The sequence below is a fragment of the Monodelphis domestica genome, chromosome 3, assembly GCF_027887165.1.
Source record: "Monodelphis domestica isolate mMonDom1 chromosome 3, mMonDom1.pri, whole genome shotgun sequence".
In the NCBI taxonomy this organism is placed as follows: Eukaryota; Metazoa; Chordata; class Mammalia; order Didelphimorphia; family Didelphidae; genus Monodelphis; species Monodelphis domestica.
This window is the reverse complement of record NC_077229.1, coordinates 211,164,617-211,185,560: the sequence shown is the minus strand read 5'-3', so window position 1 is coordinate 211,185,560 and position 20,944 is coordinate 211,164,617. Positions and strand designations below refer to the sequence as shown.

General features: G+C 34.1%; 1 protein-coding gene across 2 annotated transcripts in view; it reads left to right on the top strand.

The window, feature by feature from the left end:
* The window catches only part of DTNBP1 (dystrobrevin binding protein 1), a 208,979-nt gene that overhangs the window by 25,298 nt on the left and 162,737 nt on the right, over window positions 1-20,944 (top strand). The window contains exons 1-5 of one of the 2 annotated variants that reach the window (XM_016431759.2): window positions 128-146; window positions 3,676-3,729; window positions 4,710-4,760; window positions 11,443-11,503; window positions 18,549-18,681. In XM_016431759.2, coding sequence (XP_016287245.2) covers window positions 18,570-18,681 — 112 coding nt within the window. In that variant the 5' untranslated portion in view covers window positions 128-146; window positions 3,676-3,729; window positions 4,710-4,760; window positions 11,443-11,503; window positions 18,549-18,569. Of the gene's footprint in view, window positions 1-127; window positions 147-3,675; window positions 3,730-4,709; window positions 4,761-11,442; window positions 11,504-18,548; window positions 18,682-20,944 lie in introns of those variants that run through there. The other variant, XM_007487917.3, reaches the window with a different exon arrangement.

The window sequence follows — 20,944 nt, the reverse complement described above, 5'->3', positions numbered from 1 at the left end:
AACAGTCACACCTGGCAGTTGGAAGAGACTGGGGGATAGGGCAGCCATCTTGGGGTACAGAATTCTATACAAGCACAGACAAGTATTAAAACAGACATCTTTGTTCCTGTAAAAAGAGAGGCTTGTAAAGAACAACTGAATAAGAGGTAAACATAAAAAGTGAAGATGTACCAGAAGTGATGTGGACCTTACTAGTGTTTGCCATATTGGCACACTGGTATTATTCAATATTTGGTACCATTACAAACATGGTTAATGATGTGATTGGGGCCGCAGTTAACATCACTAAATATTGGGACCAAACATCAATGGAGATATCCACACTATGACCAACCTTCCCTGCTGTCTATGGTATAATCATGATGCTATGGCAATTATACACCACCATTAGAAAGGGACTTAAAATAATTTTCAGCAGAGACATCAACAACAACCTAGACAATAGACTGGATCAAATGTTCTCCCAAATGGTAGCTATAAGTGTTATGTACCAGGACTTCACAGCCAAGAAGGAAAAACTGGGGAAGGAAAAGGAGCGAGCGAGTGACAGGGACTGCTACTAATGATACTGACAATGACAATGACAAAAGCAAGGACGCTGAGATAGTAACAACAACAGCTTTGACAGGAGGGGTTTGCACTGAAAAAAAAAACTGACTGATTGACAAACACAGAAACCATGCATCCTGAAGAAGCCCCAGGGGCACAAAAAATCATGCCTCTCAGGGACTATGCAAAAGTTTCAGAATTCAAAAGATTCAGGAGTTTTACATATGAAGGTACATAACTCCTTCAGTGTCCAGGACTTGGAGAGCCTAAAAAAGAGAATGTTGAGATTTTGTTCTAAACCATTCAAGTGTTTGTGTGAGCTGAAAAGAACATAGTTATATGAGCCTAGCTTTGAGGATTGTGCTTTCAGAACTGTTTAGCTCCCAAGAACAAGCCCAGTTCATAAAGAGAACTAGGGAAGATGATAATTTGACAAGATGGCCAGAATATTATCAAGATTTTTATTTTTCTAGGCTCTTGAACCTCACTTATCTCAGAAAGGCACATGAGGACTTGTTAGAAGCAATTAAATCATTTTGCAACAGATCAAATGCATGGAGCAAATTCGAGAGACTAAAGCAGGAACAAAAAGAGCATCCTTCTGTCTATATCGACAGGCTCATGGAAAATGCAGAGGCGATATAGGGTTACATGCAGGATAGCCAGGAAGCTATTCCCCATGTTAAGAGGCAGTTCTTGAAAGGATGTTTACTAGTACTCAAACATTTCTTTTAAGAACTTTTGCCTGAATTATGAAGCATTGTCTATCCAAGACCTGAGAGATTCAGCGACTTATCTGCATGACACACATACCAAAAAGCAAAAAGAAAAAGAGGAATTCAAACAAAAACTGGAAGATACAAAGGAAACTCTCAGGCAGAAGGAGATAGAGGACCTTGCAACTATCAGGACCTTCCCACAACAAAGACCATAATATCAATCTAGGGGGCAAGGGGATACTAGGACATATTTCCTGTGCCAGAAAGTAGGACACATAGTGAGATTCTGTCCAATGAAAGCAAGATATGAGCAGGGTTATAACAGGATCACAATATCAAAACCGAGCTGCATAAAATAGAGGGTAAAAAAACTATGACAGGGAACAAACATACAATAACATAAATAAGCCCAAATGTTGTGACCATTGCCAACTAAAAGAACAGGCAGCACCCGAACTCAAGACAATGCAGCAGTTGATTAGTGAAGACTCAAAACCCAAATATTCAGATGTCCTTTGAAAAAGAAACCCCCGATACACAGCATAGATCCAGAAGAAAGCAAGATTTCATTCACAGAGGGTGCAGGGAAGGAAAACAGGGGATGTCACACCAGGGAGGGCAATAAAAGAATTGGTAGTGGGAGTATTCAAGTCCAGAGAGAGAGAGAGAGAGAGAGAGAGAGAGAGAGAGAGAGAGAGAGAGAATGAGAACAAGAATTTAAAACAGAGGGAAATAGGTGAGATGGAGAGGGAGTTACAAAATGACATATTAGACATAAAGAACAAGATATTTGAGTCATATAGGGGCACAGAAGAAAGCAATGGGAAAAGTAGAGATCAAATCAAGAAATACTTAGAAAATTTCCTGACATGCAAGTATGGGTTGGATAGAGAGAGCACAAAAAATTTTAACAAGTCCTCTAGTGACAGACAGCATCACAAAAAAACATTAACAGTAAAGGAGCATTATACTGATTCTCTAAACCCAAAGAAATAAGCATAAAGCAAGAGACAGCCCAAGGAGAGTCCAAATTAGCAGATCCCAATAAACAAACAAGCATACCTCCACTGGCTGAAGTGCATGAGCATACATTTACACTCAAGAAACAAGAGAAGTGAAGTAACTGCTTTGAATCTTCTCAGCTCTTCTGTTCTTTCCCAGTCTTCCTTGTTCCTCCCCTGCTTGGGTTGCTCTTTTATGCTGAATCTGACTTTCCTCTCAAGCCTTCTTAGATTAGCCCATTATTCTAACCTGTTAAAATTTTTCTTGTAGTTTTGTTACAATTGCAGATTTTATAAGTATGCCATCTATGCCTTTATACAAATCTTTGATTAAAACATGTTAAACGTTTGAAATATATGTTAGAGAACATAATGGTAGGTTGTGAAAAGCCTTAGGTAATACAGAAAGAAACTGGATTGTGTGGTTTCTTTCATGGTCACTGTGTTAAGAAAAGTGCATGTTATTAGAATTAGTGTTTTGTTTTCAAGAATTGTGTATTTTCATAAATCTGTAGAGAAAGATTACAGTTTTTAGCATTCCCAGAAACCTAACCCCTTTTCCCCATTGGCTAAATGTATCACATTCATGGCTGTTTGTTTGGGGCTTTTTAATCAATCCCTAGACTTCTGTCTTATCTATTGGTTCCAAGATAGAGGAGTGGTAAAGGCTAGGTTATCAAGGTTAAGTGGGTCAAAGAGCTAGGAAATATCTGAGGTTAGATTTGAACTCATTGTTTCCTGACTCCCAGCCTGGCATTCTCTCCACTGCCCCTCAACGTTCATGTTTTTGACTTTCGCACCATTTTCTAGGAATATTAGTTGAAGAAAGCTGAAGATTATTTACAATAGCAAATATATTGTCAAGATAAACAGCTTTGAAAGATTTAGGAGCTCATCAACAATGACACCACAATTCGAGAAGACTCATAATGAAACATATTACCCACTTCCAGTTAGAGAGATCATGAATTCAGAATGTAGAAAAAGGCTTTTGGGGAGGAGGGCGGGGTGTGTGTGTGTGTGTGTGTGTGTGTGTGTGAAATATAACTAATATGGGAGTTTGTTTTGCTTAATCATTCTTAAAACAAATTTTATTTTTCTTGTTTTCTCAATGTGGAGAAGTGGGAAGGGGAGAATTTGAAGCTGAAAATAAAATTGATTTTAATTTTTTTAATTAAAGGATTATGCCAAAATGGAGAGAATATAAGACCTTCTTTTCTATAGAAGTAAGAATTACAGTGGCTTACTATTTATAAGCAATTTCAGGTTTTTAAAACTAAAATTTAGACTTAGCTTATCACATAGTAATGTTATGATATATTTTTAGTTATCTCATTTAAAAGCTTATTTCTTATCTTTGCAAATACTACAAAAATACAATAATATAATTTTATGTTCAATTATAGGCTGAAGTCTTTAAGTGACAAGTCAAGAGAAGCAAAAGTAAAAAGCAAACAAAGGTATGAATGTGCTAAAATTTATTTTTTAGAAACCTTCCATGAGTTTTAAGTTTATTTTAGATAGTATTATTTCCTAATTACAAGTTGCATTCAACCCGACTAAATTTTTGCATATCTTATTCTAGTAGTAATAAATTATGTCAATGGTGTCAAATACAAATAGAAACCAGTCCCTGCTGGCAGCATATTGCCTTAAAAAACTGTAAACCACCATTTTCTATGTTGTATTTTTTAATATCTTGTTAAACCTGTCCCAGTTACATTTTAATCTTGTTCAGTCTCCACTCTCAAGTTTTACATTTCCAAGTTATATAACAGAGTTTTGCTTCCTGGGTAAGAGAGATTTGTATTGGGAAAATATAGCTTGAAGCAATTATTAAAATATCTATTCTGTAGTCATCTAAAATTACTGATGAATTTGGAAAAATGATTAGTTTTCATAGTTTTATTTTGGTAGGTTTTTCTCTTTTTGAATTACAAAAAATGCTCATGAATATTATCTGATAATTATTTTTATCAATTTTCATTTTAAAGTTAAGAATAAAAATAGGAATTTTGCACTCTGTAAAATCACATTAATAACAGAAATATGACTTGGCAAGTAAATAGTTTTTGAAACATTGCATAAAACATATCATTGTTGGTTATGATGTTTTTCATTTTCAACATAAAATAAAGTATGTGTATGGATTTCATTTCCAAACTGAAGAAGAAACACTTTTAAATCATACAGATTTTCTTTGGCTAACTGAAGTTTTAACAAATTGTTTATTAGATATTAAAATAACCTCTATGGGGATTTAGTGACTTGGATACATTATGGTAATAGAAATAATTTGTTTTTCTTAAAGTTTAGGAAAACTGCAATTATTGATATTTTTATTTTAATTTCATGAATGGCAAAACCAAAATTCTTGTGTTTGTAGTTATAACATTCATCCAAAAAAGCAATCTTGTTAATTAAATATTTATTTTGACAGGACTATTCAGTATTTGCCAAAATTCTCTGCGGGACTTGAGTTGCTTAGCAGGTAAGTGTCATTTCTAATTGTAATGCCTTACTTTTAGCCATTTCTTTTTATAATTTTATATGTATTATTCGGTAGTATTTGGGGAGTTAGGTTAAGGGAATTAGATTAAAATAGAGCAGCCTACAGTTATATATTTATTGGTCTTTTGAGAATCTTCTGTTACAAAGATTACTTAATCTTTCTGTTTAGAAAAGTCAAAATACTCTTTATCATACATCATTTTATCTGGCATTTTCTATTGCAGCAAAAAAACATTATTTCTCAAAAGTTTTTGCTCTTGCAATGAGAATATTAGTTTTTTCTCCATATACATCCTCTACAACCATTTTTTGTGAAAATTTTATGTAGACTAGATAGCAAAGTATGTTTGTTCTACACAAGTGATTAGGACTATCCTGTTATGAAAAAAATCTAGGAAATAAATATAAAATGTTACAGTTTTGATCATAATTTGTATTCATTTTCCTGTTAACACCTATGTCTACACTTAAATTTCTCTCTATTTTATTTGATTTATTTATTTTTTTTAGAACTAAAGATTTTTCTTCTCTGATATAAATATTTTATTTTTATATTTGTTGCTGAATTGAGTAGGAGCTTATATAATTATAATATGAAGACTTGGTACTTAAAAGGAAAATTTTCAAATATATCACAGTCAAGCTACCTAGAATTTATCAAATGCCTATTATCTATAGCCAGGAAAAAAAAAAAAACACACAGAATTTTAGAGTTGGAAAGAATCCCCAAGTCTAGCCTTTACCTGAAAAAAAGTTCCCATTTACATTATACCTAATAAGTGGTATTCTAGGCTTGGCTTGAAGACCAAAGGTGGAACGGGAAATCACTACCACCTAAGGCAATCATTTTTCTTTTGGACAAGCCTTAATTATTAGCATGTTTTTCCTTATATTATGCCTAAATTTACATATCTTGACAATTTGTACTCTTTTCCTAAGGTTTTTATTTATTATATTAAAAGTCTTCACCTGGAAGTTTTTAATATAATATAAATCCAAATTTCAGAATTTTGTTTTTTAGAGACACTGAATATTTAATGATAGATGAAATATTTAAGACTGATGAAATTAAGTGATGGCACTCTTCAGTGGTACATATCACAACTTAATGTGATCTTTTCATCCTGTTCAGTTCTTATATATGCCCCATAAGACTCTCAAAGATCTACTGAGTTTGTAAGTCTTGTCCTAGTTCTTTTAATCATTCATGGATTCCAGTAAAATATTTGGACTGTTATCATTTAATCTTTTTAAATAATGTATTTGTATTGGTATCTTTCATACATTACATAGATTTGTTCCTTTCTTTTTCCATTAACAGAAAGCCTTCTTTTATTACAAATAATTTTATTTTTTAAAGGAGAAAGTGAAAAAAAAAATCAACAAAACCCACCAATTCTCAACATATTAAAAAGAAATCTGTTTTTACATGCACTATTCCATACACGGATACCTCACTAACCTCTGCAAAAGTTGTGGGTGCATGTGCCTTTTCATATTTCTTATTTGGGTCCAAAGATGTTTTTCATGCTTTCTCAGCATTCAATTTCTATTGTTTTATGAATGTTGTTCTAGTCTTTGTATATTGTTTTCCTGACTCTACTTACATCCCTTTGCATCAGTTTGTGTAAATCTCTCCTATGCTCTCTGTTTTGAACATAATTGTTTTTTCTTATTGCATAGTAATATTCCATTACATTAATGTGCCACATTTTGTTTACCTATTCCTCAATCAGTGGACATCTACTTTGTTTCCAGTTTTTTTCTGCTATATTTTAGTTTGTTTGGAAACTTTTTTTTTTTTTGGTCAGTGACCTCCTTGGATTATATGCTTAAACTGTGTAATCTCAGAACCAATGATTCTGGATATTTTAGTCACTTTGAATAATTCCAAATTGCTTTCCATATTAGTTATACAATGCACATTATCAGTCAGTTTTGATATATGGTTGGCTTTCCTCCTCCTAGTGATAACTTGACTGCATTGTCTTTAATACTGCTCACCTAATCAGAGATAGTATGATGTAGTGGGAAGAACATTTGATTTGGAATTGAGAAAGACATACCATTTCTGCTTCTTAATTCTTGTATGAACTTGGGCAAATTACTTAAACTCTCTGAGCCCCCTTTGTCATCAATAAAATGAGATCGTACTAGAATATTTCTAGGATTCTTTCAGCTCTAAATCCTGTGGCCCTGAAATAAAAAATAACCAACAAAGATATATTAAAAACTAAATTAATATTAATTTAAATATTAATATGTGAAAAGGTCTACTGTGAATACAGACATTTTAAAAAACTTATTTGTTTTTAACAATGACTTTCAACCAGATCCCTTTCCTCTATCTGCCCTTGTATCCCCAACAGATACCTTCTTTCTTTTCTTTATATTTCAGTTAATATTTCCTGTTGGACTCTTAGAAAAATTAGCACTCTGAGAAGTGATCATGACATGCATGTTTTACAAATTGTTCTCACTGCTGTCATAATTAGCTCTTGGTAGAAGATGTATGTATTTCCTTCCTTCTTCCTAATGATACTCTGGTATACTTCCTTAATCTTAGAGACTTAGAAACTTATATCTAGCAAACAAGCTTCTGGGCAGTGTTGTTAAGATATCCTGCCCACAATGATATAATTTCCATTCATGAACCATAAAGAAGCCAAAGAAATGTTTATTAGACTGGAAGGTTTTTTAATTTATGTTACTGTTCAGTCATTTCAGCTGTGTTCCACTCTTTGTGACTCCCCTTGGAGTTTTTCTGAGGAAAGATATTGGAAAATTTTGCCATTTCCTTCTAGAACTCATTTCACAGATGAGGAAACTGAAGCAAAAAGGGTTAAGTGACTTGCCCAGGGTCACATACCTAATAAGTGTCTGAAGTCAAATTTTAACTCAGTCTTCTCACTTCAGGGTCAATGTTCTATTCATTGTGCTACCTAGCTGGTTATTTATGGTGGCTGGAAAATTTTTGGTTTCAACAGAAATAACCTTTTGAAAAAGAGACTCTCCAGGGCTCTTCATATTGTGATCATGTTAATATAGTAATGTTCTTGTCTCAATTTTTCTGCTATTCATATTCCTTTGTCACAGATTTGTGTATGGATATCTTAAACCAATATTTTTTTAAATTGTATGAAAATTACTCTCTGACCCATTATTCATCCTTAGCTTTTCAGTTTTTACATCTACTCTTTTCCCACTCATGGAAAGTACTGGATGTGTGAGAGAAGAGGAAGGCATCCAAGCCAACTCCAGATTTTTGAACCTGGTAAAATAATGGTCCTATTGAAAGAAAAAAAAAGATGACTCAAGGAAAGACTAGGTCAGGGGAAAGAAGTTTGATTTTAGACATGCTAAATTTGGGCTGATTTAGTTCAACAGATTTTTGTTAAGCCCCTGTTGTGTAAATTCTGTATAGCACTAAGGAAGGTGCAAAACTTAGCTAAAGCATTGTTTCTGCCTCAGAAGTTACAGTCTAGTGAAGGGGGATGTGGTATACTAATAATTACCCTGTAAAATAACACATGATAAGCACATTGTACTTGGGCAAAAAAAAAAAAAGTGATTTTGACCATATTAAGATAAAAGGTTATTTTTTACTTAAAGGAATTACTTTATGGATGAAGTGGCATTTGGATTGACTTTTAAAAATAAATAGAGGTAAAGGTGAAGAAGGATGACTGAAAAAGCCTAAAAAAGGATATATAGGAGTAAAACTGAAGGACAGAGTAGTCTAGTTTGCTGCTTTATAGTGCTACCCTTCTCTAATTTACTTTCTTTCCAATTCTACCTGGTGTTTCGATTGTTTCTCTCTTCTTTAGTCCCAGGCCACAACCTTAGATCTAGTGATTATAAACTAAGTTGAATTCTTAATCTTTTGATCCTAAGATTTAGTAAGCCTTTGCAAAGGACTCCCATCAGCTCCCTTCTCTTTTATCCTTAAAATTTCTTCTCATTATTAACCATTCTCTTCCCCTTTTCTCTAGCTGCAGAAGGATGTGCTATTCTTTTATAAATCTAATTTCTCCACTGTGTAAGAATTCCAGAGAAAGAAGTAGCTAAAGAAAGTTCAGGGCTAAGAGGTATAAATTTAGATTATAAATATGATAGTTGAAATTTTTACATTTAAAATTTGATATTAAAGACTTTGGTTCTCTGCTCAGGCATCTCCTCATGGGACTATCTTCATTTTGGAGCATATATTATGTATCAAGGGTATGCTCCTCATTTTTGTATATATAAAAACTTGATTCTTTTAGATTACCCAGGAATGATAAGTCTTTAGGGAAAAACTAAACAACCTCAGAATAGGCGGGTTCATAATGAATAATCCCTGTTTGTTAGCTGTCCTTGGCCTGAAAATTGGCATTGGACAGCAATGTGAGGTACTTGATTCTGATTTAAGCTTGCTCAAGAAACCAAGTTCCAGTAGCAGAAGGTTACTTCATAGATTTTTAATCAATTAATCAAGGTTATTTTAAGGCATTATAATGCTAGAGTAAATTAATTGTCCTTTTCCCCTCTAGAAAAATTTTTGCCTAAAAATTGTTAGCATTTGTTCACAGTGGATCACAGAGTTTGAGACACATAAATTCTTAATCTTCAATTTGCTTTTTTCAAGACTCTATGCAGACTGCCACCCTTCTGTTTTGACAAATTCTCTTGAACATGTTACAATTAATTAGATCACAGTTTATGTTAGTCTTTTGATGGAAACTTGGGAGTCATCCTAGTCCCTTGCTGAGATTTGGGAGACATTAAAATTTTATCAACAGACTATTTTACAAACCTCCCTTGGGTGGGATACTTCTACACCAGGCTAATATCATCTATTTTGTTCTGATTCTATTTTGCTCTTGATTTCAAAGGATGACATTTTTTTACTTTATTTCCATATTTGGGGATATAACAGGTTTGAGCTGGTAACCTGACAGAAGCTGCTTGAAAAGTGGTATGGTATAGTGGAAAGAGCACTGACTTGAATTAGGAAGAGCCAGGTTAAAACTCTGCCTCTGTCACTTCACAGCTGTGTGATTAGAAGCCACTCTCTGGGAGACTTAATTTTCTCATCTACAAAAAGGTGGATAATGTACATAAAGTAATTTGAACACTAAAGTTTTATATAAGTGCAACTGTTATCATTAGAAGTAATAGAGTTCTCTAAGGGGAAAGGAAGAAAGAATTCTCTTTCATTCAAAAGAATTATCCTTTTGCTATAAGGCAAAGAAAAGACCATAAGATTATAAAGCATAAAAATTATAAAGCTAAAAGAGACCTCACGGTGATGACGAAAATTAGAAAATAGTGAGCAATGAAGAATTTTGAGCAGAGGAGTGGCGTTACTGTATCCTGGTACAGTGAAAAGAATGCTAGATTTGGATTCAGAGGAAGCTGGGCTCAAGTTTTGTCTGTTCTACTTAATACATATGTGAACAAGTCATTTATCTTTTCTGCAAAGTGAGGGAGTTGGATTAGATGACCTCTTAAAACACTTCCAGCTCTAAATCTTTGATCCTATGATTTTATATATATAAAGAAGAATGACTAAGGGGAGAGTAGAATTAAGAAAACTGGTTAGGAGGCTTTTTTGGGTAAATAATAATGAAGACCCATGCTAAGAGAGTGCCAACGGAAAAGGAAGGAATGACTTAGATAAGAGAGATTACTGAGGTAACATCAAAGGACTTAGCTACTGGATATGGCAAGTTAAGGAGATAGTAGAATTAATGCATTTTTGGTTCCAAGTACAGAAATAGTAAAGTCAGAAAGAACAAGTTTTGGGGGAAAAGGTTTTGGACATTTTGAGTTTCAGGTGCCAGTGGACTATCCATGAGATGTACCATAAACCCTTTACAGATGAAGATTCTACTTGATCACTTAGACATTGCCTGAATGAATTGTAACACTTAATTCTCCTTTAAAATAACTCCACAATACAGTACACAGAGTAATATCTAAAGTTTTCCATTCAACATCAGTTGAATGTTGTCAACAAGTACTTATTGAGTGTTTGTAGAGTTAGGATTTGGGGACTCATATAAATATGATCTCTTCTAATAAAATAATATTAATAATCATAACATATAGCATATTAAGATTTTCAGGATACTTTATACTTGTTATCTCATTTGATCCTCAGAGTCACTCTGTGAGATAGGTGCTGTCATTATTCTTATTTTACAGATGAGAAAACTGAAGCAGACAAAGGTATGCTTGTGGTCACACAGTTAATAAGTTCCTAAGTTCAAACTTAGGTCTTCTTGATTCCCAAACTCTGAATTCTAAACATTCTGCCACCATGTTGCCCTTAAAGTTATGCAGTTTAATTATCCATTTCATAAATTCTCTAAAAATACTCTAAAAACTTTTTAAAAGTTTCCTTAAGAGATTAAATGATAATTGACAAATTTGTACTTTGCCTCAGTTTTGTATATCTGAATATATTCTGCCTGTATTATCCAGGTTGGCATCATCTTCCGTTTCAAATATGTGAAAAAATTCTTTAGCTCCCTGCTACTTTCAGAGAATATAGATCTATACTGAGAATGATGCTGCTAATTTAGATCTCTGCATAGTCAAAGTGTCTATGCAACTGTGTACTTTTCAAGCTCTTTATAGATGTGTATATATATTCTTAATAATTGTTTTCTTCTTAGATATGAAGATACATGGGCTGCCCTCCACAAAAGAGCAAAGGAATGTGCAAGTGCTGGAGAGGTAGAGAATTTGTTCTTCTGATTTTATCAGCTTATTAATGATGAACTTATTTAAATGCAGAATGGTTCCACTAAAATAGTTTATAAAGAATTTGAGAAATAGTTTATTAAATTATCACAAACTTGCCTGAACATTTCATTTTCCCAATCTCCACTCTCTCTCTCCAAGATGCAGACAGCTAGTCACTTTTGGATGATTAACCAGGAAAGAGTCTTGAGGAGCATGCCAGCAGAGGTGGAGGCTGTGTACCAGAGCAAGAAGAAGTTCCAAGTCCAGCATAGATAGTCCTAAACTTGTTTAGGGTACAGGAATAGTTATCAGTTGAAAGACCTGTTGCTATTACTCAGATGTAACAGATGCAGGGAGTACTAAGGCAAGGACTTGCATCTAGTGATAGTGTGATTGGGTGAGGAGCATTCATGGATCCTAAACTAAATACTGAAGAAGGAAGCAAGCAGCTTTTGTGTCACCCTGACAAAGAGCAAAGCAGAGTTGGGAATCTTAGTTCTAGCTTCCAGCCAACACTGAAGATTATAGTGCAGTAGCAAAAGAAAGGATCACAGGTTATAAGGGAATCTGCAGTTCTCTTACTCAAAATCAGTAGAGCTTTCCAGCTGGCTAATAATAGCTGAGTCCAGTAATAATTTAATGGAACTCCAACCGGCACCAACACCACAGATATGTTGCTTAGACTCAAACCCAGATCAAGAGCTAGCAGATATTAGAACAAGAGGGAATCAGATTTTGTCCTGGATCAGACCATTTTGGAAGCACTGTAAGCTTCAGGTCCCCAGCCTGAGTTGTCTATATCTTGGAATAATACAACATTTAGTACCTCAAGAAAATAGCAGCAGACGAAGCAAAGACATTCTCCCCAGAAGTATGAAGAATATGACCTTGAGATTAGAAGAATGAACAACAACAAAAAAAGAATGTTGTTGTAAAAAGTTGTTGTTACAGAGGAACATTGAAGTTAGAAACCCAGAGGAAGAGAATGTCTTCAATATGTCTGTAAGAAAAGCTTCAAAGAAAAATACAAGTTAGCTACAAGTTAACTATAATTCCTAGAAGGAATAAAACAAAAAAAATTAAGAGTTTAAAGTGTTATAAAAAGTGAAATAGGAACACTAGAGGAAAAAATGCAAAAATAAATGGGAGCTATGGAAGAAAGAACGATAAAGGGTGTGTGCTTGGCACAAGAGTTATATAACCTTTCCCATCACAGCATAGAATCCTAGCATTGGCATGTAGTGGTGATTAATAAGTGATAACTGACTTACTGACCGAAACAACAAACTCCCTGAAAATAAGAATGAACCAAATAGAAGCCAGTGACTTTAAGAGAAACAGCAAGAAATATTAAAACAAGGCAAAAGACTGAAAAATAAAAGTAAATAAAGGTATCTCAAAGCAAAAATAAAAGATCTGGAAAACAGATCAAGGAAAAATAAGAATCATTGAGGGGACAGCTAGGTGGTTCAATAGATTGAGAGGTCCTGGGTTCAAATATGAACTCATATACTTCCTTGCTGTGTGACCCTGAGCAAGTCACTTAATCCCAGTTGCTTAGCCCTTTCCACTCTTCCACCTTGGAATTAATATACAGGATTGATTCTAAGATGGGAGACAAGGGTTTAAAAAAAAGAGTCATTGAACTCTCTGAAAACCATGACCAAAAATAGACCTATATACATCATATTTCAAAAAATCAAAATCAAAAGGGGATGAACAAGTTATGGTATATAAATGTGATAGTTTATTATTGTGCTATAAGAAATTATGGAGGGGATGATTTGAATAAACTGATCTAGATTGAGATGAGCAGAACCAGTGGAATAGTTAATACAGTAACAATAAATAGTAAAAACAAAACAATTCTGCAAGACTTAATGGCTTTTTTTAAAAACTCTGTCTATTTTAATAACAATTCTAAGACAGAAGGGAAGGGCTAAGCAGTTGGACTTATGTGACTTACCCAGGGTCACATAGCTAGAAAGTGTCTTGAGGCCAGATTTTAACAAAGGTCCTCCCAACCCCAGGCTATCCACTGTGCTACTTAGCTATCTCTTAGCAGCTTTTTATCAGCACAATGACCAATCATGATTCTTGAGAATTTATGATAAGACAAAGTATCTACCACTTTAGCAGATAAAACAGTGAGTTCAGAGTACAAATTGGGGCAATTTTTTTTTTGGCCATGACCAATAATTGCTTGATTAGACATATTTGTAACAGGGTTTTTGTTTTCTTTTCTCAATTGGGACCAACATAAATATAATTTTTAAAAAACAAAAGAATTGAGCAGTCCATGCTCAATCAGCAGCTTTTTTCCTAAACAAATTTTTGATCTCTCAACTATAAAACTTTTTGGCTTGTCTGCTTCTCCTACATACTTTTGGAGAGCATTTTGCCTGAAACTAACTTCAGGAAACAGAACTTTGTCATTCATTCAGCAATTTGATATTTAAGCCACTTGACTTTGGAATATTATTTGTCAAGAAGAATAAATTGCTTTTGTCTTCTTAGTCCCTCTACTAAAACAAAACTATAAAATAGTCATTCCTTGCTTTTTTTTTGGTTCTATGATTCTCTATATGCCATCAGATTGGGTGAGATACTGTTTAAACTGTGACTTGGGCTAACCATTCTGACAAGCTATTTGAAACTATGCTCCCAAAGTTATTAACTCATGCATGTCTTGACTCAGTATTCTACTACTAGTCCTATACCCCAAAAAGAAAGGGGAAAAGCAACTATTTGCACAAAAATATTTATAACAGCTCTTTTTGTAATGGAAAAAAAAGGAAACTCTGAGTACTTATCAGTTGAGGAATGATTAACAAAGTATGATACATGAATATAATGAAATGCTGTGTTGAAAGAAATAATGAAAGGAGTATTCAGAGAAACCTGGGAAGATTTGTATGAAGTGAGCATGAATTAATGAAAAATTGAAATGAGTTGAATCAGAACAATATGTAATTTATATAAAGCAGCAAGACACACCCCAAGGAAGAGACAGATAGTAGCATATGCTAAGTAACTCAAACTATCACTACCATGTTGACCACCACTTCCCTTTAGATCCTGATGGAGCCTTGAGAGTGGCAATACCTTTCAGACCTCTAATCCTTTTTTTTTTTAACCCTTACCTTCTGTCTTGGAATTAATACTGGGTATTGGTTCTAAGGCAGAAGAGTAGTAAGGGCTAGGTAATGGGGGTTAAGTGACTTGCCCAGGGTCACACAGCTGGTCACACAGTGTCTGAGGTCAGATTTGAACCTAGGACCTCCCATCTCTAGGCCTGGCTCTCAATCCACTGAGCTACCCACCTTTGATCCTTCTAACCCAATTCTCATAGCCACATCTGGGCAGGCACCTCTTGTGGAAAAGGGGTCAGCTGTCCCTGCTAATTGCCATTAGGGCTAGCTGAAGCAGCAGAGCACTCTGAGAGAAAGGAGGCAACAGGTACCATGCAAGTCAAGTCACTATCACCTTAACCACCATCTCACCTCAAGTCTTGAACCCTAAAACCATGCTCTTTGGAAATAGCAATTAAAATTGCAAAAGGAAGGGTAAGATAGATATGGTGAGAAATTTTGTCTTTCTCTTGAAGCTTATTACCTAGAGGTCTCATTCAGGTTTCAAGAGTCTTTTAGAAACAGGAACAGCTAGGTGGCACAGTTGAAAGAGAGTCAGGCCTAAAGTCGAGATTATTTGGGTTCAAAATCTGGGCTAAGACACTTCCCAAACTGTATGACCCTAGTGTAATAATTAAAATAATTGGTTGTCATAAACTGTAGTGACTAAAATAGTGGAAGACTTAAATTGTAGTAGATATAAGAGTGGATGAGTAAATTGTGACCTCAGAAAATATGTTTTTCACTACAGTGTCTTGTTTTTAAATCAATATATAAGGTGGTCGCCAGGGAAATATTCCCAATTATGAAATATACCCAAGTCAACTGGGTTTTATAGAAATTTTAATTAATTAATACAATGAGGAATTAAAGAAAGAGTGAAAGAGAGAAAAAGAAAGGAATAAGTATGAAGGGCCTTAAGCCAACATGGCCTAGACCTGAGTCTTAAGAGAGAGCTTAATCACTCACCACAAGATCTGTCCAAGCAAGGATTCAGAGGGACAGAGTCTCCTCAGAGGGAGTTCCAGCCAGAGTCAGCCTCCTTCAGACTGTCTTCAGAGCCTCCTCGGAGACTCTTCTTTTTAGGAGACTGTCATCTCCTTATAAAGGGAATTTTCTCCTATGTCACCTCCCCTAAGTTCTCCCATTTACCAATCACAGTAGACATTTTTCAAAGGACAGACCATTCTTAGTTCACACCTAAGAAGCTGTAAATTTTTGAGTAATTTACACCTGAGTAGACTAGAATCTCTGAGTAAGTTTTCACCTCTTTGCTCCTTTTAAGTTCACAAGTTGCCTGACCTTTATAGGTACTTAGCACCCCTTTGTATTAGTTCTAAAAATAGGTATGGCTTAAAGAACTTTTTGTCTTACTGTAAGTATGGGTTTAAGTACTTTTCATTGTTCAGAAAAGAGTTTACAACTTTATCTTCCCCTAGGGCAAACTTAAGTAGGAGTGGAGTAGAGGTCTCACATTCCTGATCTAAGTAGAGTTCTCACATTCCTGATCTAAGTACCTTCACTGCCCAAATGGGGAATGGTCCCAATGGGGGAATGGTCTTAACCCAACCTTATGAAGTAGGGTCTGGGAAATTTTTAAGGTTCACAATCCTAACCTTATGAAGTAGGGTCTGAGAATTTTTTAAGGTTCACACTAGGCAAGTCACTTAACTTCATTTACCTAGTCCTTGCCCTTCTCCATTAGAGTTGTTCCTAGCTCAGAAAGAAAGGGTTAAATAAAGGTTAGATTTTACTTATGAAACTGTTCATTTTTAGCTGTTAATTAGTTACCCCTACTTCTAAACTCTCCCCAAACAAACTTGATTTCTACTAGTAAATATTGAAAAAATAATATAGTAGCTAACTATTTTTTCCCTTATGCTCTCTCTTCTCCACTGACAACTTTCCCAGTATTCTCTCTCTTGTATTCCTCCACAGCAAACCACTTTTTCTTACATTGTGCATGTTAGAGAGGCAGAGCCAGATGGTGGAATTATAGGAAGCAATATATTAAATTCCCCTCCACAACATCCTAAACAGATCTTAAAAATGCATCAGGCTAGGGGCAAGTGGCTCAGTGGATAGAGAGCCAGACCTGGAATCAGGATGGGCTGGATTCAAAACTGGCCACAGACATTTCCTAGCTATGTGACCCTGGGCAAATCACTTAATGCCCATAGCCTAACTTTCACCACTCTTCTGCCTTGGACCCAATCCTTAGCATTGATTTTAAGACAGAAAGTAAGGGTTTTTGAAAAATATACTTCAGGCCAAATCCTGATGGGAAATCCAGAAAAAAAAAAATCTCAGGGAGTGATTTGACTGACCTTAGGAAGTCATATATGGAAGTCTAAGGATACTGGGAATGGAGTCATTAGGAGCAAACTGTGTGAGAGCACTTCAAGATCTTGAGAGAGGCTATGCACCAGGGCAGGGATTGGTCTCAGATCCATACTAAGGCACTGTAGCAAGAACAGCTGTGAACTGTCAACTTTTGTCACCCATTATACAGTTATGGGTCATAAATCTAGAGAATTAAGAAGGGGACTTGAATGTAAAAATAATGTTCCCAACTATGGAGCCCCCACTCAGTATATCAAGAAAGGAGAAAGTTTAGAAGTAAACAGCAGTGGTATAGCTCAGACCCCAAGTACAAAGCAAGTTCTCAGTTCCAACATCTAGGCTAGCCTGAAAGGGAATAATCACAGAAGAAATCCAAGATCCCAAAGAAGAGCCTACAGTTCTGCCACTCAGAACCAACAGTTTTTCAGCTGACTTCAACCCTGAGTCCAGTAGCATTCTACTGTTTCTCAGACTGAAACCTAAGTCAGGAACTAGAAGAGCTCAAATCAAGTGACAAAGGAGGTACCAATCAGATTTTGTTCTGGATCTAACTAGTTTGGTAGCACCAAAAGCTCTGAGGTCCCCAGCATGTCTCTGAGGTCCTTGTAATAATATAACAATCAGTATTCCAAGAAATACCTCTATCGGTGAGGATGGGAGAATGAGAAGGGAGAGTTTTACTGATAAAAACACAATAGACTCTTTTTTTTTAAATTGTGCATCTTAGGAATTATGCTTCTCAAAATGAGTATCCAGTTCTATTTTAAGGCCTTAGTGGTTTAAAGAGGAGATACTGTGTTACAGTAAAAAGAGAGCTAGATTTGGAGTTAAGAACTGGGTTCAAACCCTAGCTTTGCTGTTTAACATCTGTGATTTTAAGTAGTTCATTTCTCCAGTTCTCAATTTCCATGTATATAAAATGAAGGATGTATCATTTCTGAGGTCCTTTCCAGTTCTAAATCCATGATCTTGTGATGCTACTGTGATTCTACTTTAATCTGGTGCATGCACTAAACATATTTGAACCCTTATCAAATATCAGAAAATACTGTAAGATAAGAAATCTCCTAAGATATGATATATCAATGTGTCTTTGGAATGTGACAGTTTAAATCTTTTTAAGTTTTACTTTGCATTCAGTAAGCATGTTTTCCAAAAAGTTGTGGGTAAAAGATAGCTTTATAAATTTATTTTATAAATTACTTTCTAGATGATCTAGAGGAGCTCAATGTTTAAAAATCTCCATTTATCCTTTAGTGGAGAGGATAAATTTGGATGCTCAAATATATGGTTAGCTTAAGGTACATTTGGAGGCCTAGATTTTTCTTTTCTTGGTTAAGCTCTTTTGGAATAAGCAATAATTTGAGGTTTCCTGCACTGCCTATCAAGAATGATCACTTATACAAAAGAGAATTATGTCAGTTTCCTTTTAACCAGGATGATGTCAGCTTTACTTAGTAAAAACATCGTTAAAGACAATGACATGGACAAAAATGTTTCTATGGAAACTTTTGTTTCTTTTTAATTAAAAATTGTAATATGCTATGTCTCATATATTGCAGCGTGTGGATAGTGAAGTGGTGATGCTTTCAGTACACTGGGAGAAAAAGAAGACTAGTCTAATAGAGTTACAAGAACAGCTTCAGCAGATTCCAGGATTGTTAGCCGATCTAGAATCCATGACTGCGAATTTGAGTAAGTTTTCTGTTTTTCTCCATATTTAGTTGCAGGAGCCCAAATGATCAAGGCAGAAATCCTATTAAATTTCAGTAATTTTTTAGACTATTGTAGAACCTTGATTAAATAGAAGACTTGAAAAAATGGGAGAGTCTGATTAATTTAAAATTGTTATTTAACTGTAGGTTAACCTGAAAAGTATTTATTTCAACTCCTATTGAAAATATTTTCAAAATATTGACATATAATTTACTGAATTCAGTACAACAAACATAATTTAATCTTTCTATTTTTATAGAGGCTCTTGCAGCATCTCAGGATTATCATTATAAACATCAGGTAATACTGTAGTAACACAATATTTGTGTGGTACAGTAGTTTATATATAAAAAGTAAGGTTGAATGTGTGCTGATCCTAGGAGATAGCCTGAAAGTAATTTCTTTATTAAATCCTTGTTTAGAATTTATTTTCTCATGATCAGCTTTTTCTTTCTCCTAATGTGGTAGTTGGGGGGAAAAAATCTGGTCAACTAAGAGTTTTGCCTCTCTTTAGGCTTTTGTAAATTGAAGTTTATTGTATCAAAGAAGAAAAATAGTGTGTTCTAAGGCATTATAGCTAGCTAGCAGCAATCTACTCAGACATATCTATATATTTATCTTTGGGTTAGATTTAATCATATCCTGTCCATAATCTTTTCTATTTGTGTTTTGTGTTAAGAAAATTCTTAGACATTTTTAAGAACATACTGATTTACTTATGAATTGAAATTTAAAATAGCTAGTTTAGTATTTGTAATATTAGTGGGATGAATGGAAAAATAGGAGTCACTACCTTGTTAAATTTATTATATACTTATTTTTTTAGAATAGCATGTAATAGAAGATCAGATTCCTATATAGTCTTCTTTGTTGTTGTTTATTGACAATTGTAGTCATAACAAAAATAAATGTTATATTGATTTAATATAGTATAACAATTTTATATTATGTTATTATTTATATTACATGATATAATTAAAATACTTTTTAAAGAGAAGGAAAAAAGGGTTGTTTACACAAGAGAACTCTCTTCTGTTAATGTGACTGTCAGGTAGAGTATAAAAAAATCTTACTCATTCTAGTATACTACAATATATTTTCCTTGATTTATATACAATTTCCTTATTTTCTTTTAAAAGAGGAAATTCACGTAAGATAATTAGTCAAGTATTAAATAGTCAGTTGAGTAGTCTGCAATTAGAATTAAGAAGTTGCATGCAGACACTAGAAATGCTTCTTAGAGAATATGATTTCTTTCCTTAGTGAAAGGCTATATTTCTACTTTTCTTACATTCCAAGTTGGAAAACTTTCCATTCATTAGAATACTCTATGCTCAATGAGACAAGTAAGGAAGTTGTGTTTTGGTTACATATGTCTGTGGGCAATAGCACCAAGAGAACCGGCATGTCCTTACTGCATTATGGTTCATATTTTTTTTGTTTGAGATGTGAAAGGAATCATGTTCTTTGGAAAACTTTCTATTTAATTTACTGCTTACAAAGACAATTTTTAAAATGCTAAGAGGATTTTTTAAATAATTTCCCTTTCTTGGGAATAAGAAAGCAAAACAAACCTGTTCCTATTTTGCTTTTTTTCAAGCTTTGAATAGTGAATCAGTGCAAATAATTCCAAAAATAATTTCATTTTTTCAACGACCTTAGTTCAGAGACCATCTTTCCTCTACATTTATCCTAACCATTTGCCTTCCATTCATTTTATATGATAGCTATTTTCCATATTCCATACTATCATCCCCTTTATCAGCCAGGAGAAAAGATCTCTTTACCAAGAGCTGCTTTTTTTAAAAACCTCATTCTTCCCACTAAATATAGTTTGCCAAAATTATAATTAACATTAATGGTTACCCCTATTTAGCCAATGCAATTTTTATTTAATTCTTTCTTAAAATAGCATGTCACTATTACATTTTTTATTGTTAGATTTTCAGCATCCTGAATATGAATGCTTATTGATGTTTTACCTTTTCTTCTAAATCTACATTTTTGCTTCTTGAATGAATGCAGAATATTTCCCAAATATTAACTTGAACAATCATTTTTTAAGTATTTTGAAAGAAGCTACAGTGAAAGTCAAACTAAAGCTAATAGATTTTAGAAAATAATCATAGTGATAGCTGAAATTTATATTGTACTTGAAAACTTGACAAGTTATTTACATATTTTTATTTAATTTTTTTATTTTAAATTATTTAATAATAATTTAATAAAAAATAAAAATATT